Source organism: Silurus meridionalis, chromosome 17 (genome assembly GCF_014805685.1).
Source record: "Silurus meridionalis isolate SWU-2019-XX chromosome 17, ASM1480568v1, whole genome shotgun sequence".
Classification (NCBI taxonomy): Eukaryota; Metazoa; Chordata; class Actinopteri; order Siluriformes; family Siluridae; genus Silurus; species Silurus meridionalis.
Window position 1 is genome coordinate 1044774 of NC_060900.1, and position 19032 is coordinate 1063805.

At 41.7% G+C, this 19032-nt stretch overlaps 2 protein-coding genes across 2 annotated transcripts in view; one reads left to right on the forward strand and one right to left on the reverse strand.

Annotated features, from left to right (window-relative positions):
* Positions 1-19032, forward strand: part of aebp1b (AE binding protein 1b) — a 20364-nt gene continuing 1332 nt past the window's right edge. The window contains exons 1-21 of the mRNA XM_046870599.1: positions 1-260; positions 4351-4425; positions 4508-4723; positions 7088-7414; positions 7500-7619; positions 7706-7798; positions 8586-8666; positions 9078-9137; positions 10117-10209; positions 13413-13493; positions 14744-14853; positions 14932-15071; positions 15148-15232; positions 15856-16000; positions 16133-16221; positions 16314-16437; positions 16519-16715; positions 16815-16994; positions 17113-17830; positions 17970-18109; positions 18798-18897. Of these exons, the coding sequence (XP_046726555.1) occupies positions 119-260; positions 4351-4425; positions 4508-4723; positions 7088-7414; positions 7500-7619; positions 7706-7798; positions 8586-8666; positions 9078-9137; positions 10117-10209; positions 13413-13493; positions 14744-14853; positions 14932-15071; positions 15148-15232; positions 15856-16000; positions 16133-16221; positions 16314-16437; positions 16519-16715; positions 16815-16994; positions 17113-17830; positions 17970-18109; positions 18798-18897 (3316 nt within the window). The 5' untranslated portion in view covers positions 1-118. The remainder of the gene's footprint in view (positions 261-4350; positions 4426-4507; positions 4724-7087; positions 7415-7499; positions 7620-7705; positions 7799-8585; positions 8667-9077; positions 9138-10116; positions 10210-13412; positions 13494-14743; positions 14854-14931; positions 15072-15147; positions 15233-15855; positions 16001-16132; positions 16222-16313; positions 16438-16518; positions 16716-16814; positions 16995-17112; positions 17831-17969; positions 18110-18797; positions 18898-19032) is intronic.
* sf3a1 (splicing factor 3a, subunit 1) overlaps positions 11793-19032 on the reverse strand; it is a 21597-nt gene continuing 14357 nt past the window's right edge. Inside the window, exon 16 of the transcript XR_006928251.1 lies at positions 11793-11815. The gene's annotated coding sequence lies outside the window, so the exon portion shown is untranslated. The remainder of the gene's footprint in view (positions 11816-19032) is intronic.

Sequence of the window (19032 nt, forward strand, 5' to 3'; positions counted from 1 at the left end):
CTCTCACTACTCTCTTTCCTGACGTCCTCGGTGGAGGACAGTGTGTGTACAGCAGTGTGAGTGTGTGACTGTGTGTGTGAGTGAGTGTGTGTCTGTGTGTGTATCAGTGAAGATCACCATGCTAACACACTCAGCCCGGGTTTCTCTTTCTCTCCTCGCTTTATTCCTGCTGCTGGACCTCACTGGAGTTGGAGGATCTTTAATCGGAGTGAGAGATGATAATGAGGAGGAGGAGAAGAGGAAGAACGAGACGGTTACAGGTACAGACCAATTTTTACTTTTCATTTCTTCATCGTGAATCACTTTGTGTATAAACTACTGAAGGATTCATGAGCATGTGGGTGTTTCAGTGAGGGCTCGGAGAGGAACACAACAAGTTCTGCTTGTTAAGCTAAAGTGTGTTTTACACAAATACTGAATGAGCACAACAACCTTACATTCTCAAAACAACCTCACAACAACCTTACAACAACCTTACATCCTAAAAACTACCTCACAACAACCTTACATCCTCAAAACAACCTCACAACAACCTCACATCCTCAAAACAACCTCACAACAACCTCACAACAACCTTACATCCTTAAAACAACCTCACAACAGCCTCACATCCTCAAAACAACCTCACATCCCTAAAACTACCTCACAACAACCTCACATCCTCAAAACAACCTCACATCCTCAAAACAACCTTACAACAACCTTACATCCAAAAACAACCTCACAGCAACCTCAAAACAACCTCACAACAACCTCACAACAACCTTACATCCACAAAACAACGTCACAGCAACCTCAAAACAACCTCACATCCTTAAAACAACCTCACAACAACCTTACATCCACAAAACAACCTCACAGCAACCTCAAAACAACCTCACAGCAACCTCAAAACAACCTCATAGCAACCTCAAAACAACCTCACATCCTTTAAACAACTGCACAACCTTAGAACATCCTCACATCCTCAAAACAACTTTACAACAATCTCACATCCTCACAACAACCTTACAACAAATCGATTCACTGCACAGCAACCCCACAACATCAAAACAACCACTTCACAACCTCACATCAAAATCACATCACAACAACGTTACAGTGACCTCACATATCAACCTTACATCAAAACAACTTTATAACAACCTAACAACAATCTCATAACAACCTCACAACAGCCTCACAACATCACAACAGCCCACTTCCCAAAAACCTCACATCAACATTTAAAATGCTCCCTGGAGTTTCCTGAAAGTGACTCTGATGAAGCTTCTTCATGATAGAGACTCCTGAGGAACAGAACCAGATCACTATAACAAATTAATCAGAGCCAATCAGAACAATTAGATGACAGAACTGTTCCTACAGATGTTAGTGTCTCCAGGGGATTATGGCCCTGCAGATGTTCCTGATAAATGTGTAAACATGGATGTAGTGAATCAGTGGTTAAGATGTTGGGCTTCTGATTAGAAGGTAGTGAGTATAATTCCTTACACCACTGAGCTGGTACTCCTGGGGCCCTTGAACAAGGCCCTTACCTGCTCAGGTGTAAGTTGGACTTTTTAAATGGGTCTGATAAATACTGTAAATGTTTAAAAGGTACTGAGCTCCAGAAGGATAAAAGGGGCGTGGCCTGTTCGCCTGCCAGAGAACGTGATGTAGCTTTTTTACATTTGGAAAGAAATTGCTGTCAGATGCGTTGAAAAACACTAACACACTGCACCTGTTGGCGAAGAAGAACATCATACGGAACGGAGGGAGAGGGAGAGAGAGAGAGAGAGAGAGAGAGAGAGAGAGAGAGAGAGAGAGAGAGAGAAGGAAATCTGGCGTAAATCTGCTCCAGACGTTCCACACGTTCCAGACGCCAACACTGGCATGAAGCAGTGTGGAGACAGACGTCTGTTCAGTTCGGTCTGTTTGAAGTAAAAATAAAAAAACAAAACACGTCACTGCAACTTTAAATTAGCATAACACATCTAATAAAAGTGGGCGGAGTTACACAAAACTTGTCTGAGACACGTGAACACACTGTAGGGCTTTGATTTTATATAAATATTAGGCATTAAATGGAAAAATATGACATCACTGAAGATCTACACAAGCAACTGCATGTGTGTGTGCGTGTGTGTGTGTGTGTGTGTGTGTGTGTGTTGTGTGTGTGTCCTGCTACTGTAATAACTCAGTGGAATGAAAGGAAAATGACTCCAGTAAGAGTGTGTGGTGAAATATGACTGGAAAAGTTTCTTCTGTAAATGTTCTTCTGTTCATAACTAACTCCATGAACTTTACCTCCAATCTGCAGGGAAGAGGAATGTTAGCTAAACTGCTAAATGTCGCTGAGTTTTCAGTAGGTTAGTACCAAAGGTTTGTAGACCCCTGAGCATTAGATTGTGTTTTTTAAACATCCCATTCCACGTGTAGTCTCCATGTGCTGTGATGATAAGCTTCATTCTTCTCAGAAGTTCTACCAGATTTTGTGGCGATTTATTCAGATACAAGGCTGTGAGTAAAGTCAGGCACACAGGGGTCGCAGTCAGTGTTCACATTCATCCCAAAAGATTTGAAGTGCTAAAGCAGAAGATCTTCCACTCCAACCCATGTGAAGAAGATCTTAATGGAGATGTTTTAGCTTTGTGCACAGGGGCATTGTCCTGCTGGAACAGGTTCGGATCTCCTAGTTGAAGTAAAAAGAAACAAGACGTCCTAAACAATTGTTTGCCTCCAACTTTGCACTCCAACAGTTTGGAGAAGAAACACAAGAGTCAGGTGTCCCAATACTTTTATCCATATTGTGTTTCTACTAATAGAAACTTCCTGGGATTTGATCCCACAACCTTCTGGTCTCTGTTCATTTCCTTTTGTAGAAAGGGAGTTTCAGCAGTGGAAAAGATAAACACTTTCAGGAAACATTGGCTCTGTGTGTGTGTGTGTGTGTGTGTGTGTGTGTGTGTGTGTGTGTGTAATATTTTCTGAGTAAATATCGGTCAGCGGTGATTTGGGGCTTTTACTAAGACGACAAGATTTTTCCATGAGACTGCGGTGTTTTGTGATGGAGGATTAAAACCTCAGAGTGATGAATAAAGCAGAAACAGAGGCAGTTATAAAGCACTTCATTAGTCTGGATAAGACTGTGGGTGTGTGTGTGTGTGTGTGTGTGTTATGTAAATGAATAAATCTATAAAAATATTATTTGGTAATTAATTGACAGGGTTTCATTTTATTTCGCAGTTAATGAATGTGTATTTCAGCATGAATTATATGTGATAAATGTTTTATTTGCAGTTTGCTGTTATGACGTCATTACAGGGTGTGGCTTCAGTGGAGTGATGAAACTTTCATTGCGAAGCTGCTGTAATATTTATAAAAAAAAACAAAGGAAAAAAAATATTGTGATTTGTCAATAAAACACGGTGGTATGAAAAAGTTTAAGACTTAAAGTAGTTTATTTATCTACGTTTCCACACGATCGCCTTCAAAACAGTCCCCTTTCACAGTAATACAGCTGTTTTTACTTTACATACTTTTGGCACACTGACTTATGAATGTCGGTGCTCCCTGTGACTGTGTGTGCAGCCTCGTGCAGCCATCTGTTAGTGTGTTACAAAACCTTGAATAGTTTCTAAACTTTTAAAACCACCTCACGTGTGTATGTATATATATACACACACACACACACACACACACACACACACACACACACACACACACACTGTATTCATCTTTAAATATAACAAATTATAGTAAATATAAAGTAAACAATTCTTAATTAAATCGTTTTAATGGGGAAAATCAGGTATTGTGATTAAATAAATAAATAAATAAATATAATGTATTTTTTAAATAAATGTATTTAATATGTAAAAATTAAAATAAATATAAAATAAAGTTTTAAATAAATTATTAAATATAAAAAATAAACAGAACGATAAAAAAACGATAAAAAAACAAACAAAATTAAACTATAAAGAAAAACTAAGTCCTTTGTTCCAACTTAAACACACGGAGTTGATGTGTGTGTGTGTGTGTGTGTGTGTGTGTGTGTGTGTGTGTGTGTGTGTGTGTGTGTGTGTATGTGTGTATGTAGGAAGTTTGATCATGTGGAACTTTCTCTGTCAGACAGAACAGGATGAGAATTGGATTCCTTAATGTCTGAGTCTGAGACGCACAGAACACTGTGTGTGTGTGTGTGTGTGTGTGTGTGTGTGTGTGTGTGTAAGGCTTTGCAGTATTACTCCACTGTCTGGAAAAACTGATGCTTTATTTATCTTTGACTGAAGTACATTTATTGACAACAGTGTGTGTGTGTGTGTGTGTGTGTGTGTGTGTGTGTGTGTGTGTGTGTGTGTATAGTACCTCTACAGGTGATGGTAATCCCCTCACATGTCCAGATCCAGGCAGGACAGAGGAAACGTGTTCTGTGCAGAGGTGAGATCTTCAGCATCAGCATCAGCATCATCTTCTTCTTCTTCTTCTTCATCACACTTTTTTCTCCCATTCACGTTTTCAGCGATGGGGAACGCAGAGAGCGTCGTGTGGCTCAGCCCTGATGGACGGAGCATCTCGGAAAACGACAAGAACATCAAAGCATACGGACACGATGAGAGGACCAGCTCTCTCGTCATTGTCTCGGCTCGGGTGGAAGACGCCGGCTTGTACACGTGTGTGGCTGAGAACACACACACACACTCCTCAGCACGGGCCCAGGTCAATCTGGAGGTCATGTGTGAGTACATGCACACACACACACACACACACACACACACACACACACTGTGAAGTGTTAAAACAATGCTATTGATGTGTTATGAGAGAAATCTATACATATACACAGGATTCTGAAGTTTGTGGCCAGAAAAGTTCACTGAACCAGAGAAGGATCTTCACCGCAATCCACTGAAATCAAAACAAACCTGTTTATTTTGTTTGTATTTGTCAATAATTTCGTTAAACTCTACCTTTAATGACATTTAACGTGAAAAAAAATCTTTATGTACATCGGCACTGAAATGATCCAAAAGCTCTGCAAATATTTTCTAACGTGTCGTTTACGTGTCTCTGATACTCAATCACATCTGATTTTTTATTATTTACCGCTCAGACAAAAACCCAGAATCCAGATGTTCATTTCTTTGCTCGCTGTGGTTCCATTTCCTCAGCAGAACGATGGAGGAAATGTAAACATATACAGTGAATGAGTGTGAGTGTTTGTGTGAGTGAGTGTGTGTGTATGTGTGTGAGTGTGAGTGAGTGTGTGTGTGTGTGTGTGTGAGTGTGAGTGAGTGTGTGTGTGTGTGAGTGTGAGTGAGTGTGTGTGTGTGTGTGTGTGAGTGCGTGTGCGTCTGTAAGTGAGTGAGTGAGTGAGTGTGTGAGTGTGTTTGTATGTGAGTGTATGTGTAAGTGTGAGTGTGAGTGAGTGTGTGAGTATAAGTGTGTGTGTGTGTGTATGTGTAAGTGTGTGTGTGTGTGTGAGTGTGTGTGAGTATAAGTGTAAGTGTGAGTGTGAGTAAGTGTGTGTGTGAGTGTGTGTGGTGTGTGTGAGTATATGAGTAAGTGTGAGTGTGAGTGTGTGTGTGTGTGAGTGTGAGTGAGTGTGTGTGAGTATATGTTTAAGTGTGAGTGTTTGTATGTGTAAGTGTGTATGTGTATGTGTGAGTGTGAGGAGTGTGTGTATGTGTAAGTGTGAGTGTGTGTGATTGTATGTGTAAGTGTGAGTGAGAGTGAGTGTGTGAGTGTGTGTGTGAGTATATGTGTAAGTGTGAGTGTGTGTATGTGTGTGAGTGTGTGTGTGAGTATAAGTGTAAGTGTGAGTGTGAGTTGTAAGTGTGAGTGAGTGTGAGTGTGTGTGTGTATGTGTATGTGTGAGTGAGTGTGTATATGTGTAAGTGTGAGTGTGTGTGTATGTGTAAGTGTGAGTGTGTGTGAGTGTGTGTTTGTATATGTAAGTGTGAGTGAGAGTGAGTGTGTGTGTGTGTGTGTATGTGTAAGTGTGAGTGAGTGTGTGTGAGTGTGTGTGTGTGTGTAAGTGTAAGTCTGAGTGAGTGTGTGTGTGTGTGTGTGTGTGTGTATATGTAAGTGTGTGTGTGTATGTAAGTGTGTATGAGTATGTGTGAGTGAGTGTGTGTATGTAAGTGTGTGTGTGTGTGTGTATGTGTAAGTGTAAGTGTGTGTGAGTGTATGTGTAAGTGTAAGTGTGTGTGTGTGTGTGTGTGTGTGTGTGTGTGTGTGTGTGTGTGTGTAAGTCTGAGTGAGAGTGAGTGTGTGTGTGTGTGTGTGTGTGTGTGTGTGTGTGTGTGTGTGTGTAAGTCTGAGTGATCTCAGAGGATCTGGAGGCAGTTTTCTCGATTCGACTGTAAATCACCAGACGGTGAGATGAACAGGACGGAGGGTTTTACTGCGGGAATAAAGTCATGGAACATTCAGAGTTTGGACGCTGGATATTTTTAGCTCATGTGCAGTTTGTAGAAAAGAATCTGAACTGAGGATTTTATTAATGAACGTCAGGAGACGTGGATAATAAACAACACACACTACATGACATCATGTACAGTAAATCCACAGGTCCAGGAGCCTTTAAAACAAATATACAACATGATGCAAAAAAACACACAAAAATACTGAAAATAAAATATTTTTCTCTCCATATTATGAATAACGTGATATTATTGTGGACCTTGTTGGTACAGCAGACTTCACATGTTCCATGATCTTCTCCTTGTTCTTTAAAATAATGTCGATGGTTGAACGAATGATTCGTTTTGTGTTTTTCCCACATCACTGCTGCAGGACCTCCTGGGCTTTGACTGAACCTTCTATTACTGTACAACCACATGCATTAGAGGCTGCACATGTGTGATTATTATATCATTTAGGGTGAAGTCAATATTCACACATATCACAGTTTCTTCACACAGCATTAAACTCTAAAACATCACAAAGTTAAATACTACATATGCGGATTAAATCTGTTTTTCTGTGTACTTGTAGTACAAGATGTCTCGCTCTCTCTCCTGTCCATGTCTCTGTCTCCGTTCGTCTCCGTGTATTTCTCATTACCATTCTCCCTCTCTCTGCTCATCCCTCCATCCAGTGAAGCGAGCTCGCAGAAAAGCGAAGAGCGAACGACCCAAAAGACAGAAGGAACCCAAACCCACGAAAAAACCCAAGGGTGCGAAAACCACCAAGAAGCCCAAGACTGAGAAGAAAGACAAAAAGAAGAAAGGGAAGAAGAATAAAGACGTCACCACCACTTTACCTCCGACTACCACCACCACCGAGCCGCCCACCACCGAGGCACCCACCACCGAGCCGCCCACCACCGAGCCGCCCACCACCGAGCCGATCCTCACCACCGTACCTCTGCTCAATTACTATGACGAGTTTGTGGATCCTTTTCCAGATGATTACTGGGACGAATGTCAGTAATCAGGTCTTTTATTACATAATTCTTTCACCACAAGGTTATAAATGATATGAAATCACAAACCAGCTTGTTTTTACAGCGTACATGACAGAGGAACCCAAAAAATCCACAGCACCCCCAAATCCCCCGACACAGAAACCTACAGACGATCTCGAATTCTTCCCCACAGATGATTATGTTCAGCCGCACATCGACTCCGGTACGCTCCGTCTGAGATCTAAAAACAATCACCACTTTTTACTTGAGTTAACTTTGTCTTCTTCTCTTTATTTCTCCTTTAAAAAGATGATGATTACTGGAAGGTTGATGATCCTGAACCCACAGCTCCGGTGATCAGTGGCAAAGGCAAAGAAGATGATGATTATTGGGACTTGACCTGTGAGTTTACACTCGCGAGTACTTCAGCGAGATACAAATGAATTAATATAGTGAAAGTCTGACCTTTAAACTGTTATACTAACCATAAAGACTGTAAATAACCAGGAGCCAGAAACCTGATAGTTGGGACCAGCCATTTACGTACGAACGAACAAACGAATGAACAAAAGAAAGACAGAAAGAAAGAAAGTTTTATGTTGAAATGCTTTTTAACTTCACAAGAAAAAGAAAGTTGCTTTTTACTTATTACAGTAAAATTCTTTCTTTGCATATCTGATGATGTTAGGAAGCTGGGCTCAGACCACAGGGTCGGCCATGACACAGCAGCCCTGGAGCACAGAGGGTTAAGGGCCTTGCTCAAGGGCCACAGGAGTGTCAGCTTGGTGATACCAGGGCTTGAACCCCTGACCTTCTGATCAGTATCAGCTCCGCCCTCCACTCACGAACCTGCGCTCGTCCACGTGCCCGCATGTCACATACATATATACTGTAAAGTTTATACATTACATTAATGTAAATTGATCTGTTTTGTTAAATGACGTACTGTAAAACATTCAACTGTTACAGTTCACTACCCCCATAACCATCACCATTCTGAGACTCCTGTAGGCTACGCCAGGTCTCCACTTACCGTGTTTACAAGTTACAATGGGGTCATCAAAACACATCTTAGGCTCTGGCTCCCTGTACTGGATTTGTAATTTCAGTAGATAAATCAGGTCTTTTACAGCAGACGAATGATTTGTTTGCTTTTACTGTGTAAATCGTGTGATTTCTTTGCGAACAGTCGAGGAGCCAGAAAACCTGCCGTTCCCAGACGGTAAAGAGATCCATCCGACCGACAGCGACTGGAAGTACACTATCACAGGTGAGCTTTAAAAACAAAAAAGCAGAAGTTTATTAACAGTAGGGTTGAAATCATTTGTCAGTAAAATCCTGTAGCATATTTTAATAATAACAGAGAACAAAAGCAACATCAGAAAAGTCTACATCAGGAGTTATTGGGAAATCCTCAGTTTTATTAAGTCAACTGCGATTTCAGCATCCGCAGCTCATAAACTTTATATCCATATCAAAAGAGCTTGTTTTTTTTTATACAGTACATAAAAAGCCAAAGTGCATGCTGGGGGGTTTGGCATGAAGATCAGACACGTTCAGACCTCGAGCAAAAAACCAAAACAATATAAACCAGATTACTTTCTCGTTGTGTTCTAAAGACTGGAAGATGAAAAGGAACGACTCTGAAATCTCTGATCTTTTCTTTTTCGCTCTGGTCCAGACGAGCCTGCCGTCCCGCCGTACGAAAACAAGTGGTACGAGGAGTACGACTACGGACACGGTAAATAAACCGTCACGCGAACAAACGCTCTCTGATCTCCCTGACTTGTATACGGTATGTTTCATGTTTAGAGCAACACTGTAAATGAAAGCGTAATTAGAGAACATGCGAATTTGTGAGGTCTTTCATTTGCATCCTTTTTGGTTTTATTTACATCGGATGGCGCTGCAATATTCCGTCCTGTTATTACTCAATCAAAACAAAAAGGAATGTTCCTTTTCGCCAAGACTTTTTCTTGGACTGCAAAAATGTACAATCTCCTGAAGATCCCGAAATCCTGCTCCGAGCCAAAACTTGTGAACAAAACAATTTCACTTATTACACAAACTAAAGTGGGCGGAGTTTATTGAGACTTTGGACCAAAGAAATAAATCTGGAAAAGATGGAAAACGTCTTTAACCCCAAATACTTTCTATTACTACACAAACCAAACAACAAGCACTGGATCATCAGCAGAGCAACTCTGGATGTATTTCCTCCCCCTGGTGCTTGGACCCCTAACAATACCAAACAGGGAATTTATCTCTGCCTGACTAACATTCTTTCTCTTTATCCGTCTATTTATGTTTTATATTTTTTGTCTTTGCTGTCTGTTTGTCTTTGTGTATTTCCGTCTGTCTTTATGTCTGTTTTTCTTTTCTAACCTTCTAATGTCTGTCTCTATTTGTCTCCATTTTTCTCAATTCTTCTCCTCTCGCTCTATTTCTCTCTCTCCATTCGTCCACCAAGTGAAACAAGTAAAAGAGGAAAAAGACAGGAACCCAAACCGCTGCTGCTTACTGAAGAACTTTACAGTTTAACAGTAACCGCCGGGGTTGAAACGTTCAGAACGATGGCGCCGGTTATTTTTTCCTCTTCGTTCCACCAAAATTAATGACGTCTCCAAATTCCAGTCTTCTGTTTCTCCGAATCTTGACTCGATTTTTTATTGTTTTCATGTCCATGAATTTTGTAATTGAGAGTTTTGTTTTTCCTGTAGAGACGAAAAAGGATGGCGAGCAGGAGAGACTGGAGAGAGAGAGAGAGAGGGAGAGAGAGAGGGAGAGAGAATACAGAGAGAAGGAGGAGAGAGGTACGGGTTGAAAACACTCGCAGTTCACTGTAATATTACAGTTTGTCTCGGATGCTTTGGAGATTTTCTCAGATCAGAAATGATCAGACATCATGGAGTCACTTGTGCATCGAACAAATTGCGAAAGCTTTGGTTCGTTCGTTTAATTGATTTTATACAATCGTCTGTGTTTCCTACATTATCAGTTGTTTGTCGTGTTGATCAAAAAATATTACACTGCTTTCACCTGAATAGTTTTAACCCCAAAAACAATCAAAATCAAACAAAAAAATCTCGGCATCAGTTCATTGTGTACGTCATTGAGTGTAAAATGGTTCAACCTGTCGTCAGAATCTTACATAATAAATTTCGATTAAACTTTTATTTTGTAAATGTGTTGAATTGATGAATTGTGCAGAATCTTGAACGTCACTAATGAAGGCGAGTGAACGACATCAGATCAACCAATCATCAACCAGTTCTCTAAAACAGGTCAAAGGTGAATCTCATGAACCTTCAATTGCAAAACATCGAATTACAATTTCCAAAGAAAAAAAGTAACGAAGGAAACGCTAGTGCAGAACAGTAAAAGTGTGAATCCTGTCCGGTCTCTTACAATCACATACAGTCATGTGGACATTTGTGCTGTGGACATTCAGAGATGCCAAACAGAAGAAAATCAATCATTAGAATCCAAACCGTAGTTTACGTCAGGAATCTCTGAAACCTGAGAACACGCCTAAACACGGTGACGATCCTGATTATGAACAATGACAGAAGGACGTCTGATGGCGATGAGATGATCGTTGACACAAATGTGCTGTTTGTACAAATTGTTTGTGGAAATGCACTTTCTGGTTTGTGAATATTAAGGATGATTATAAAACTGCTCCAAAGCAACTGAGAAAAACTGTCAATCATATTTTTATCCTTCACTGTGCTTTTGTTCAGGTTCTGTCTGGGGTTCTGGGTCCTGAGTATCGCTTTAGGTTTATGTGAACCTTCATTTCACACCAATCAAAAACATTTTTCTTTTAAAAGATTTTTGCTTTGCATTCCAGCTGCTAATTATAGACAAACAGCTAAACTTTATGACGTCACAATTAGCCTTCCAATCAACCAATCAGGAGCTTTCGCTTTAAAACAACATCGAAACGATGTGTGATTACTGTTGAAATGCTCAGACTCTGAAATCGACTCCAGACTTCACACTTCCTGTTTTAGAGCCCTTGTAATGAGGAATGTTGGGATAAGGGGTGGGGTTTAATGAATGAAGGGTTTGACGGTTTGAACTCGGTGTAACCTGAGAAAGACTCCTGGGGTTGGAGTGAAGGCGTGATGGATGGAGCAGTGTTTATGTTTCATAAAAAAGAAGATAAAGAAAAGAAACTGAGCACGAGGGGGTTTAGGTTTGAATTGGAGGAGGAGGATTTCTAATGAGGAACACACTCTCATGTAGACGTTTTTTGGGAAATGTGTGTGTGTGTGTGTGTGTGTGTGTGTGTGTGTGTGTGTGTGTGTGTGTGTGTGTGTGATGGAAGGGAAAAATGTGTGCGTGCTGAGTTGAAGCTACTTATATAATCAAGTACAGAGAGAGAGAGAGAGAGAGAGAGAGAGAGAGAGAGAGCAGAAAGTAGGTTAGTGCTACACACACACACACACACACACACACACACACACACACACACACACACACACTTTCACCATTATATCTGGGAAAAGCTCCAGAATGGGAGGGAAGAGATCTACAATTGGGAGACTCAAGACAGTTTTGTGAAAAGTGCAAGTTAGTAAAAAAGGAAGAGGAACGTTTTCATGTTTTCCTCGATTTCAGGCCTCATTCATTGTTCCTTTAATAAATGTAAAATAAGTTCTAACAGACGAGCAGCACAGCGGATTTGTATCTCGTGATGCCTACAAAACTTCACAAGCTCACAGAAATGAAATGACGAGTAAACAGCAGCCGAGACTTTCTCAGAGAAAAAAGTTCTGATTTACATTTAGAACAATTATAATTTATGATTTTTGAGCATCACATTCCACATTTAGTCCCAATTTGCTCCTATAATTCCCTCCACTCTTCTGGGAAGATGTTCCACTAGATTTTGGAGTGTGTTTATGCATATTTGTGTTCATCAGCCACAAGAGTGTGAGTAAAGTCACATACTGATGGAGGTGAGAAGGTGAGGAGGTCTGGGGTGCAGTCAGCGTTCACATTCATCCAACATGTTCATCACACGTACATTAGGATTCAGACCCTTTAGCTCTGGTGTCTCCCAGTTCTCCTGATTGTTGCTGAGATGTTTTTACACCGTGGTTGGAGTCCACCTGTGGAAAGGTTTATTGATTTTACATGATTTGAAAGGAAACACACTTCTGTATTGAAGGTCTCACTGCTTACAATGCAGATCCGAGCTAAAAACAGCTAATGAGGTCAAAGGAACTGCTGCAGAGATCAGAAACAGATTGTTGTGGCCCTTAGTAAGAACCTGATGGTCACTCTGACTGAACTCCAGAGTTTCTGTGTGGAGATCGACCAAGTTCCAGAAGGACAACTTTTATTTCATTGATCTGGGATCTAAGGCAGAGGGGCCTCTCCACAGTGCAAAACCCATAGAAGCTCATTTGAAGTTTGGGAAGAAAACACCTGAAGGACTCTCAGACTGTAAACATTCTCTGGTCTGATGAAACCAAGATTGAACAGTTTGGTCTGAAATCTAACATTATGTTTGGAGAAATCCAGTCACCTCTCATCACCTGATGGATTTTAAAACGGTGTGGACAAAAAGAGAAAACAAATATTTCAAAACTTTAAGATGATCATGAGATGAAGCATCTCACAGCGTTAAAAACAGAAGTTGTGGGAAACAGAATGTTCTTCTTCTCCTCCTGCTTTCTCTGCTGGAATCCTGCCGCATTTTCACAATAGTCACACATACGTTTTTATCCAAGTGGAAAAACGAAGCACTTGATCATAAATATCAGGGTACGAGGAAATGAGGAAATAAATGTGTGTGTGTGTGTGTGTGTGTGTGTGTGTGTGTGTGTGTGTCAGAGCAGAGGAGTAAATGAGGACATAGTGGAGATCTCGTGGGAGTTTGGGTTCTTTTGTGATATTTGGCGAGAGTTTCACAAAAGTCAGATCCACACATGTTCCTAATGAGCGCTGAAGTCACTGTGATCATTATAACTTGTGTGTGTGTGTGTGTTTTTGTCCTTTTCAGAGCAACGGAAGGAGGAAGAGGAGGAAGAGGAGAGAAAACGCAGGATCAAAAAACCTCCACGCATCTATACCGAGCCCAAACGTAAGTACCCATAATGCACCACTGCTTCCACCAAGTGCTTGGACCTTCTAAGGATTACAGCAAAGACGTGGAAGGAGTCTCCAGCGTCAGTGTTTTGTTACCGCTCTGCTTCACATTATAATGTGTGTTTGTTGTGTGCTTATTTTTGAACATCTCATTCCACATCTATTCTCCATTTGCTCTTATAATGAGCTCACCTCTACTCTACTGAGAAGATGTTCCACTAGATTTTGTGGAGATTCATTCATCCACAAGGGTGTTGGTAAAGTCAGGTACTGATGTAGGTGAGAAGGTGAGGAGGTTCCTGGGGTGCAGTCAGCGTGAAACATTCCTCCTAAAGATGTTCAATAGGTTTGGAGCTCTATAGCAGGAGATCTTCCAACCCATGAAAAGCAGATCTTCATTGTGATGCTGGAGCAGATTTGAGTCTCCAAGTTCAAGTAAAGGAAAAATTTATGCTACAGCATCCAAAGACGTCCCACGTCTCCAACTTTGGAGAAGAACCACATATGGATGGAAAAGTCAGGTGTCCTAATACTTTTGTGTATTATGGTGTGTAATAATCCTACATTTGTGTAAAGTCTAATACTTTTTTTTGATGATGCCACTTTGTTAGTAACGTGATATAAACCCCACGTCCTCCTGATTACACTGTGATGGTGTTTAAGTTCTCAGTGTGAAGCAGATCTTCTCCTTCACTCTGTCGGATTTCATTTCAGCTGTCACGTATCCAAATCTCTGAATCGTCTCCCTCGAGGCACACTCCATGAAACGAGACTGCGATGAAACATCTGCACGGCTGCACTCAGAGTGTTTTTAAAGAATCGAGGCTGTTTGTTTTAAACGATTAAAATCCGCCCAAGATTCATGCCAAGTTCTTATCCCGATCCCACAGATGTTTCCTTTCAAAGGAGCACTGAAACATTCCTGAAGCTCTGAGTGTTCGCAAACCACATGTGGATGTAAATGTGGACTGAATCAGAGAAAAAGCAGAAAATAATAAAGGTCATGTTGGAGGAGGAAACTGTGTGCCCCAGAGTGAGAAGATTTCAGAAGGTCCAGACTCACAGATTTGACTTTTGCACTCGAGACTTAAAAACATGAACATGAATTATTATGAAATACAAAAAATATTTAAATATTTTACAAAATATGTACGACTTTGACACTGAGTGGTTTTTGAAGCGTTTGTTTTTGAAATGTAGGATTAATTTCACATTTATTATTTATTTTATTATTATTAATAACAGTTTGTCCTCCTCTGGGACTGGAGTCTCACCGCATTGAGGCTGACCAGCTGCAAACGTCCTCCATGTATCAGCATCGCTACAGCTCCCATAGAGCTCGCCTTAACATGCAGGTACACTCACATACACACACATAAAGTCCTGAGTAGAACATCCTGAACAGGATCAGTAATCAACACTTGGATTTTCAGGCGTCTGCAGACGAGTACGATATGAACGGAGGAGCGTGGTGCGCTAATCCCGACGAGAAAGACCACTGGATCGAACTGGACACTCGCACGCTCACCGAGTTCACCGGGGTCATCACCCAGGGCCGAGACGATCCCCTCGAGTGAGACATCCAGCATTCTATTCTAATAAAATCATACAGAGAGATGCAGTGAAACTTATCAGTGGTTGTTTTTCAGGAATGATTATGTCACTTCCTACTACGTGGCCTTCAGTAACGACAGTAGGGAATGGACCGTGCTTCAGGATGGATACTCTGAATGGGTGGGTTCTCACATCTGGTTAAGTTCTGTGCATATATAATTATCATTTGGTGAAAATAAAGTACATATACACTGATCAGGCGTGACTTTATAACATTATACCATTCTGAGTGGTGAAGTGAAGGACACTGATGATCTCTTCAACATGGAACCTGTTAGTGGGTGGATTTATTTATTAGGCAGCAGGTGAACATTTTGTCCTCAAAGTTGATGTTAGAAGCAGGAAAAATGGGCGAGCGTTTAGATTTGAGCAAGTTTCACAAATTGTGACGTCTAGAAGACTGGGTCAGAGCGTCTCCAAATCTGCAGCTCTTGTGGATGGTCAGAATCTATCAACAGTGCTCCAAAGAAGGAACAGTGGTGAACCAGCGACAGGGTCGTGGGGGACGAGGCTCATTGATGCACATAAGGAGCGAAGGCTAGTCCATGTGGTCCGATCCAACAGACGAGCTCCTGTAGCTCAAACTGCTGAAGAAGTTCATGTTAAAGTTATTAGGCAGGTGGTAAAAATGTTATGCCTGATTGGTGTAACTCTACTGTGTATCATCAAGTGTGTGAAAGACCAAATCTGGAATTTTGTTAGATGTGTTTTTTAATGTAACCATCCATCTCATGCTCTCTCAGCTGTTCTTTGGGAACTCTGATAAACACACCCCTGTGATGTCCCAGTTTATTGAGCCGGTGGTGGCACGTTACATTCGCATCCTTCCCCAGAGCTGGAACGGCACCGCCTGCATGAGGATGGAGGTCCTGGGCTGCCCTGTGCCTGGTGAGCAGAACTAACTTCTTACACTTTACTACTATTACAACTACTATTACAATATTCTTGCTTTAAAACCAATAAAACATGTGATTATAAAGGGATTAAATGGTCACTTGTAATTGTTTTCACGTGAGTCAGATCCTCTCACTGACAACCAGAGGCAGAACGAGGTGACTCCAAGAGATGTCCTGGACTACACCTACCACAATTACCTGGATATGGAAAAGGTCAGACCAAAATAAAATGTTTAGGAGGAATCAATGTCAGTTAATGATTTGATCGAGTAAGTCGCGTTTTTTTATTGTTGCTCTGGTTGCAGTTGATGAAGTCCGTTTCAGACGACTGTCCCAACATCACCAGGATGTACACCCTGGGCAAGAGTTCAAAGGGCCTTGAGATCTACGCCATGGAGATCACTGATAATCCTGGCAAACATGAGACCGGTGAGAAATTCCCAAAATAAATTCTTATATTTTGAAACTTCGATATCTGATAAGTTTGATGACCTGTTCCTATTTCAACAGGTGAGCCGGAGTTCCGCTACACAGCTGGTTACCATGGTAATGAAGCTCTGGGTCGAGAACTCCTGTTAATGCTAATGCAGTACCTCTGTAAAGAGTACAAGGACGGAAACCCCCGAGTGCGCACCCTGGTAGATGGAATACGCATACACCTCGTACCCTCGGTCAACCCCGACGGTCACGTGACGGCCTTTGACAAGGTTTGTGTAAATGCTTAAGTATTTTTTGGGACGGGTCTCTAAATCTAACACCTGTCAAGTTATACCAGAAAAAGCTTCAATAATACCTGTTTGCCTCAGGGGTCTGAGCTCGGCAGCTGGACGCTGGGCCACTGGACTGAGGATGGACATGACATCTTCCAGAACTTTCCAGACCTTAACACTGTGTACTGGAATGCAGAGGACAAGGGCATGATACCCAAATTGACCCCAAATAACCATGTGCCTATTCCTGATGGCTATATGGCTGAAAATGGACCTGTAAGCACAAATAAATTAAACTAACACTAGTGACTAGGGGCATGTCATGTAGCTTCTGTTCTGAGTGATATGACAAGTGTGTAGAAACCTTACTTTGTTCTAACTGGGTGTTGTGCAGCTTGCGGTGGAGACGCGGGCCCTTATCTCCTGGATGGAAAGCCACCCATTCGTCCTAGGAGCCAACCTGCAAGGCGGAGAAAGGATGGTCACCTACCCCTTCGACTTGCGTCGCCTCACTAAAGAGTCGGAGGAGCTGGAGAAGAAGGTGGAACATAGATCATACCGTCGCAAGCGGCAATACGAGGAAGAGGAAGAACAAGAACCGAATCCATACCTCCACATCGGGTACCATCAAGAGAGCTACGGTGACCACAGAGAAAATCATGGTTATCATCCAGAGAACTACAGATACCACCAAGAAAACTATGGATACCATCAAGGGAACCAAGAATACCACCATCAAGAGAACCAAGAATACCACCATCAAGAGAACCAAGAATACCACCATCAAGGAAACCAAGAATACTACCATCAGGAGAACCAAGGGTACCACCACGAAAGTCACTCTGAAGGGTACCACGAAGGGTACCATGAGGGATACCAGGAAGGATACCAAGAAGAGCGCCAGGAAGAAGGCTATGAACAAGGATATGGACAGGCAGAACCCGATGAGATCAGGATGGTTGAGGATCAGTCCTTGTTCCGCTGGTTGGCCGTATCTTATGCTTCTACTCACCGCACAATGACCCATACCTTCCGCAGTGGTTGTCATACCGAGGACCCCACAGGTGGGACTGGAATTGTCAATCGTGCCAAATGGAAGCCCATTTCAGGAAGTGAGTATTGCACCATTTCCATCTCCTAAATCATATTGAAAGTTGCCATGACACAGTGAGTAACCAGTTGTTGTTACCCCCTGGAGCTTACCTAAAACTAATGTAATAATTTTGCATTTTATTCTCCTCCCTTTCTGAGGTATGAATGATTTCAGCTACCTACACACTAACTGTTTTGAGCTGTCTATCTTCCTGGGCTGTGATAAGTATCCTCATCAGAGTGAGCTTATGAAAGAGTGGGAGTACAACCGAGAAGCTTTGCTCACACTCATGGATCAGGTACTTGAAACACTCTCCATAAGTGATCACACTGCCTTTAAAGGATTTCAACAAATCTTTCATTCTTTTCGCTTATAGATCTTTATATACATATAATCTTACTGTATTTGCTCAACAGCTTTTGCACATTTTCAAAGAGCCTTTACATTCATTCATTTTGCACAATGCAGAGAGAGTGGCATTGAGTAAAAGACAGGAGGTGGAGCTGTAGGTAGCAGAACTGAAGATGATGTTTTCGTTGGGAGTGATGAGGATGGACAGGATTAGAAATAAGTTTATTAGAGGGACAGCGCATGTAGGACGTTTTGGAGACAAGGTGAGGGAGGTGTGATTGAGATGGTTTGGACACGTGCAGAGGAGGGACATGGGGTATATCAGTAGGAGAATGCTTAGGATGGAGACACCAGGAAGAAGGAAAAGAGGAAGACCAAGGAGGAGGTTTATGGATGTGGTGAGGGACGACATGCAGGTAGTTGGTTTGAAAGAGGCAGATGTAGAGGACAGGGGGTATGGAGACGGATAATCTGCTGTGGTGAACCCTAATGGGAGCAGCAGAAAGAAGAAGAAGAAAAATAGGATCTATTTGCACTTTTGGTCGATGCTGAAATGCATTTCATTGCTGTTCTTTCTTTCTTACGAACCTCTGGTGCCCCCAAAACCCTTATAACCTTGTTCTTGATCTTTGTAGGTGCACCGGGGTATAAAGGGGGTTGTCCGAGACAAGGAGGGGAATCCCATTGTAAATGCTACCATCTCTGTGGAAGGAGTCAATCATGATGTCAACACAGGTGAGAAACTGTAGCTCAATAGCCTTGATTTGGCATCACGTTGTGCACAATGACATTTTAATGACATGATTATTTACTGCTAATTACAAAATTTCTAGGTCAGTTACATGTTAAAATAAAGGTCATAGTAAGATC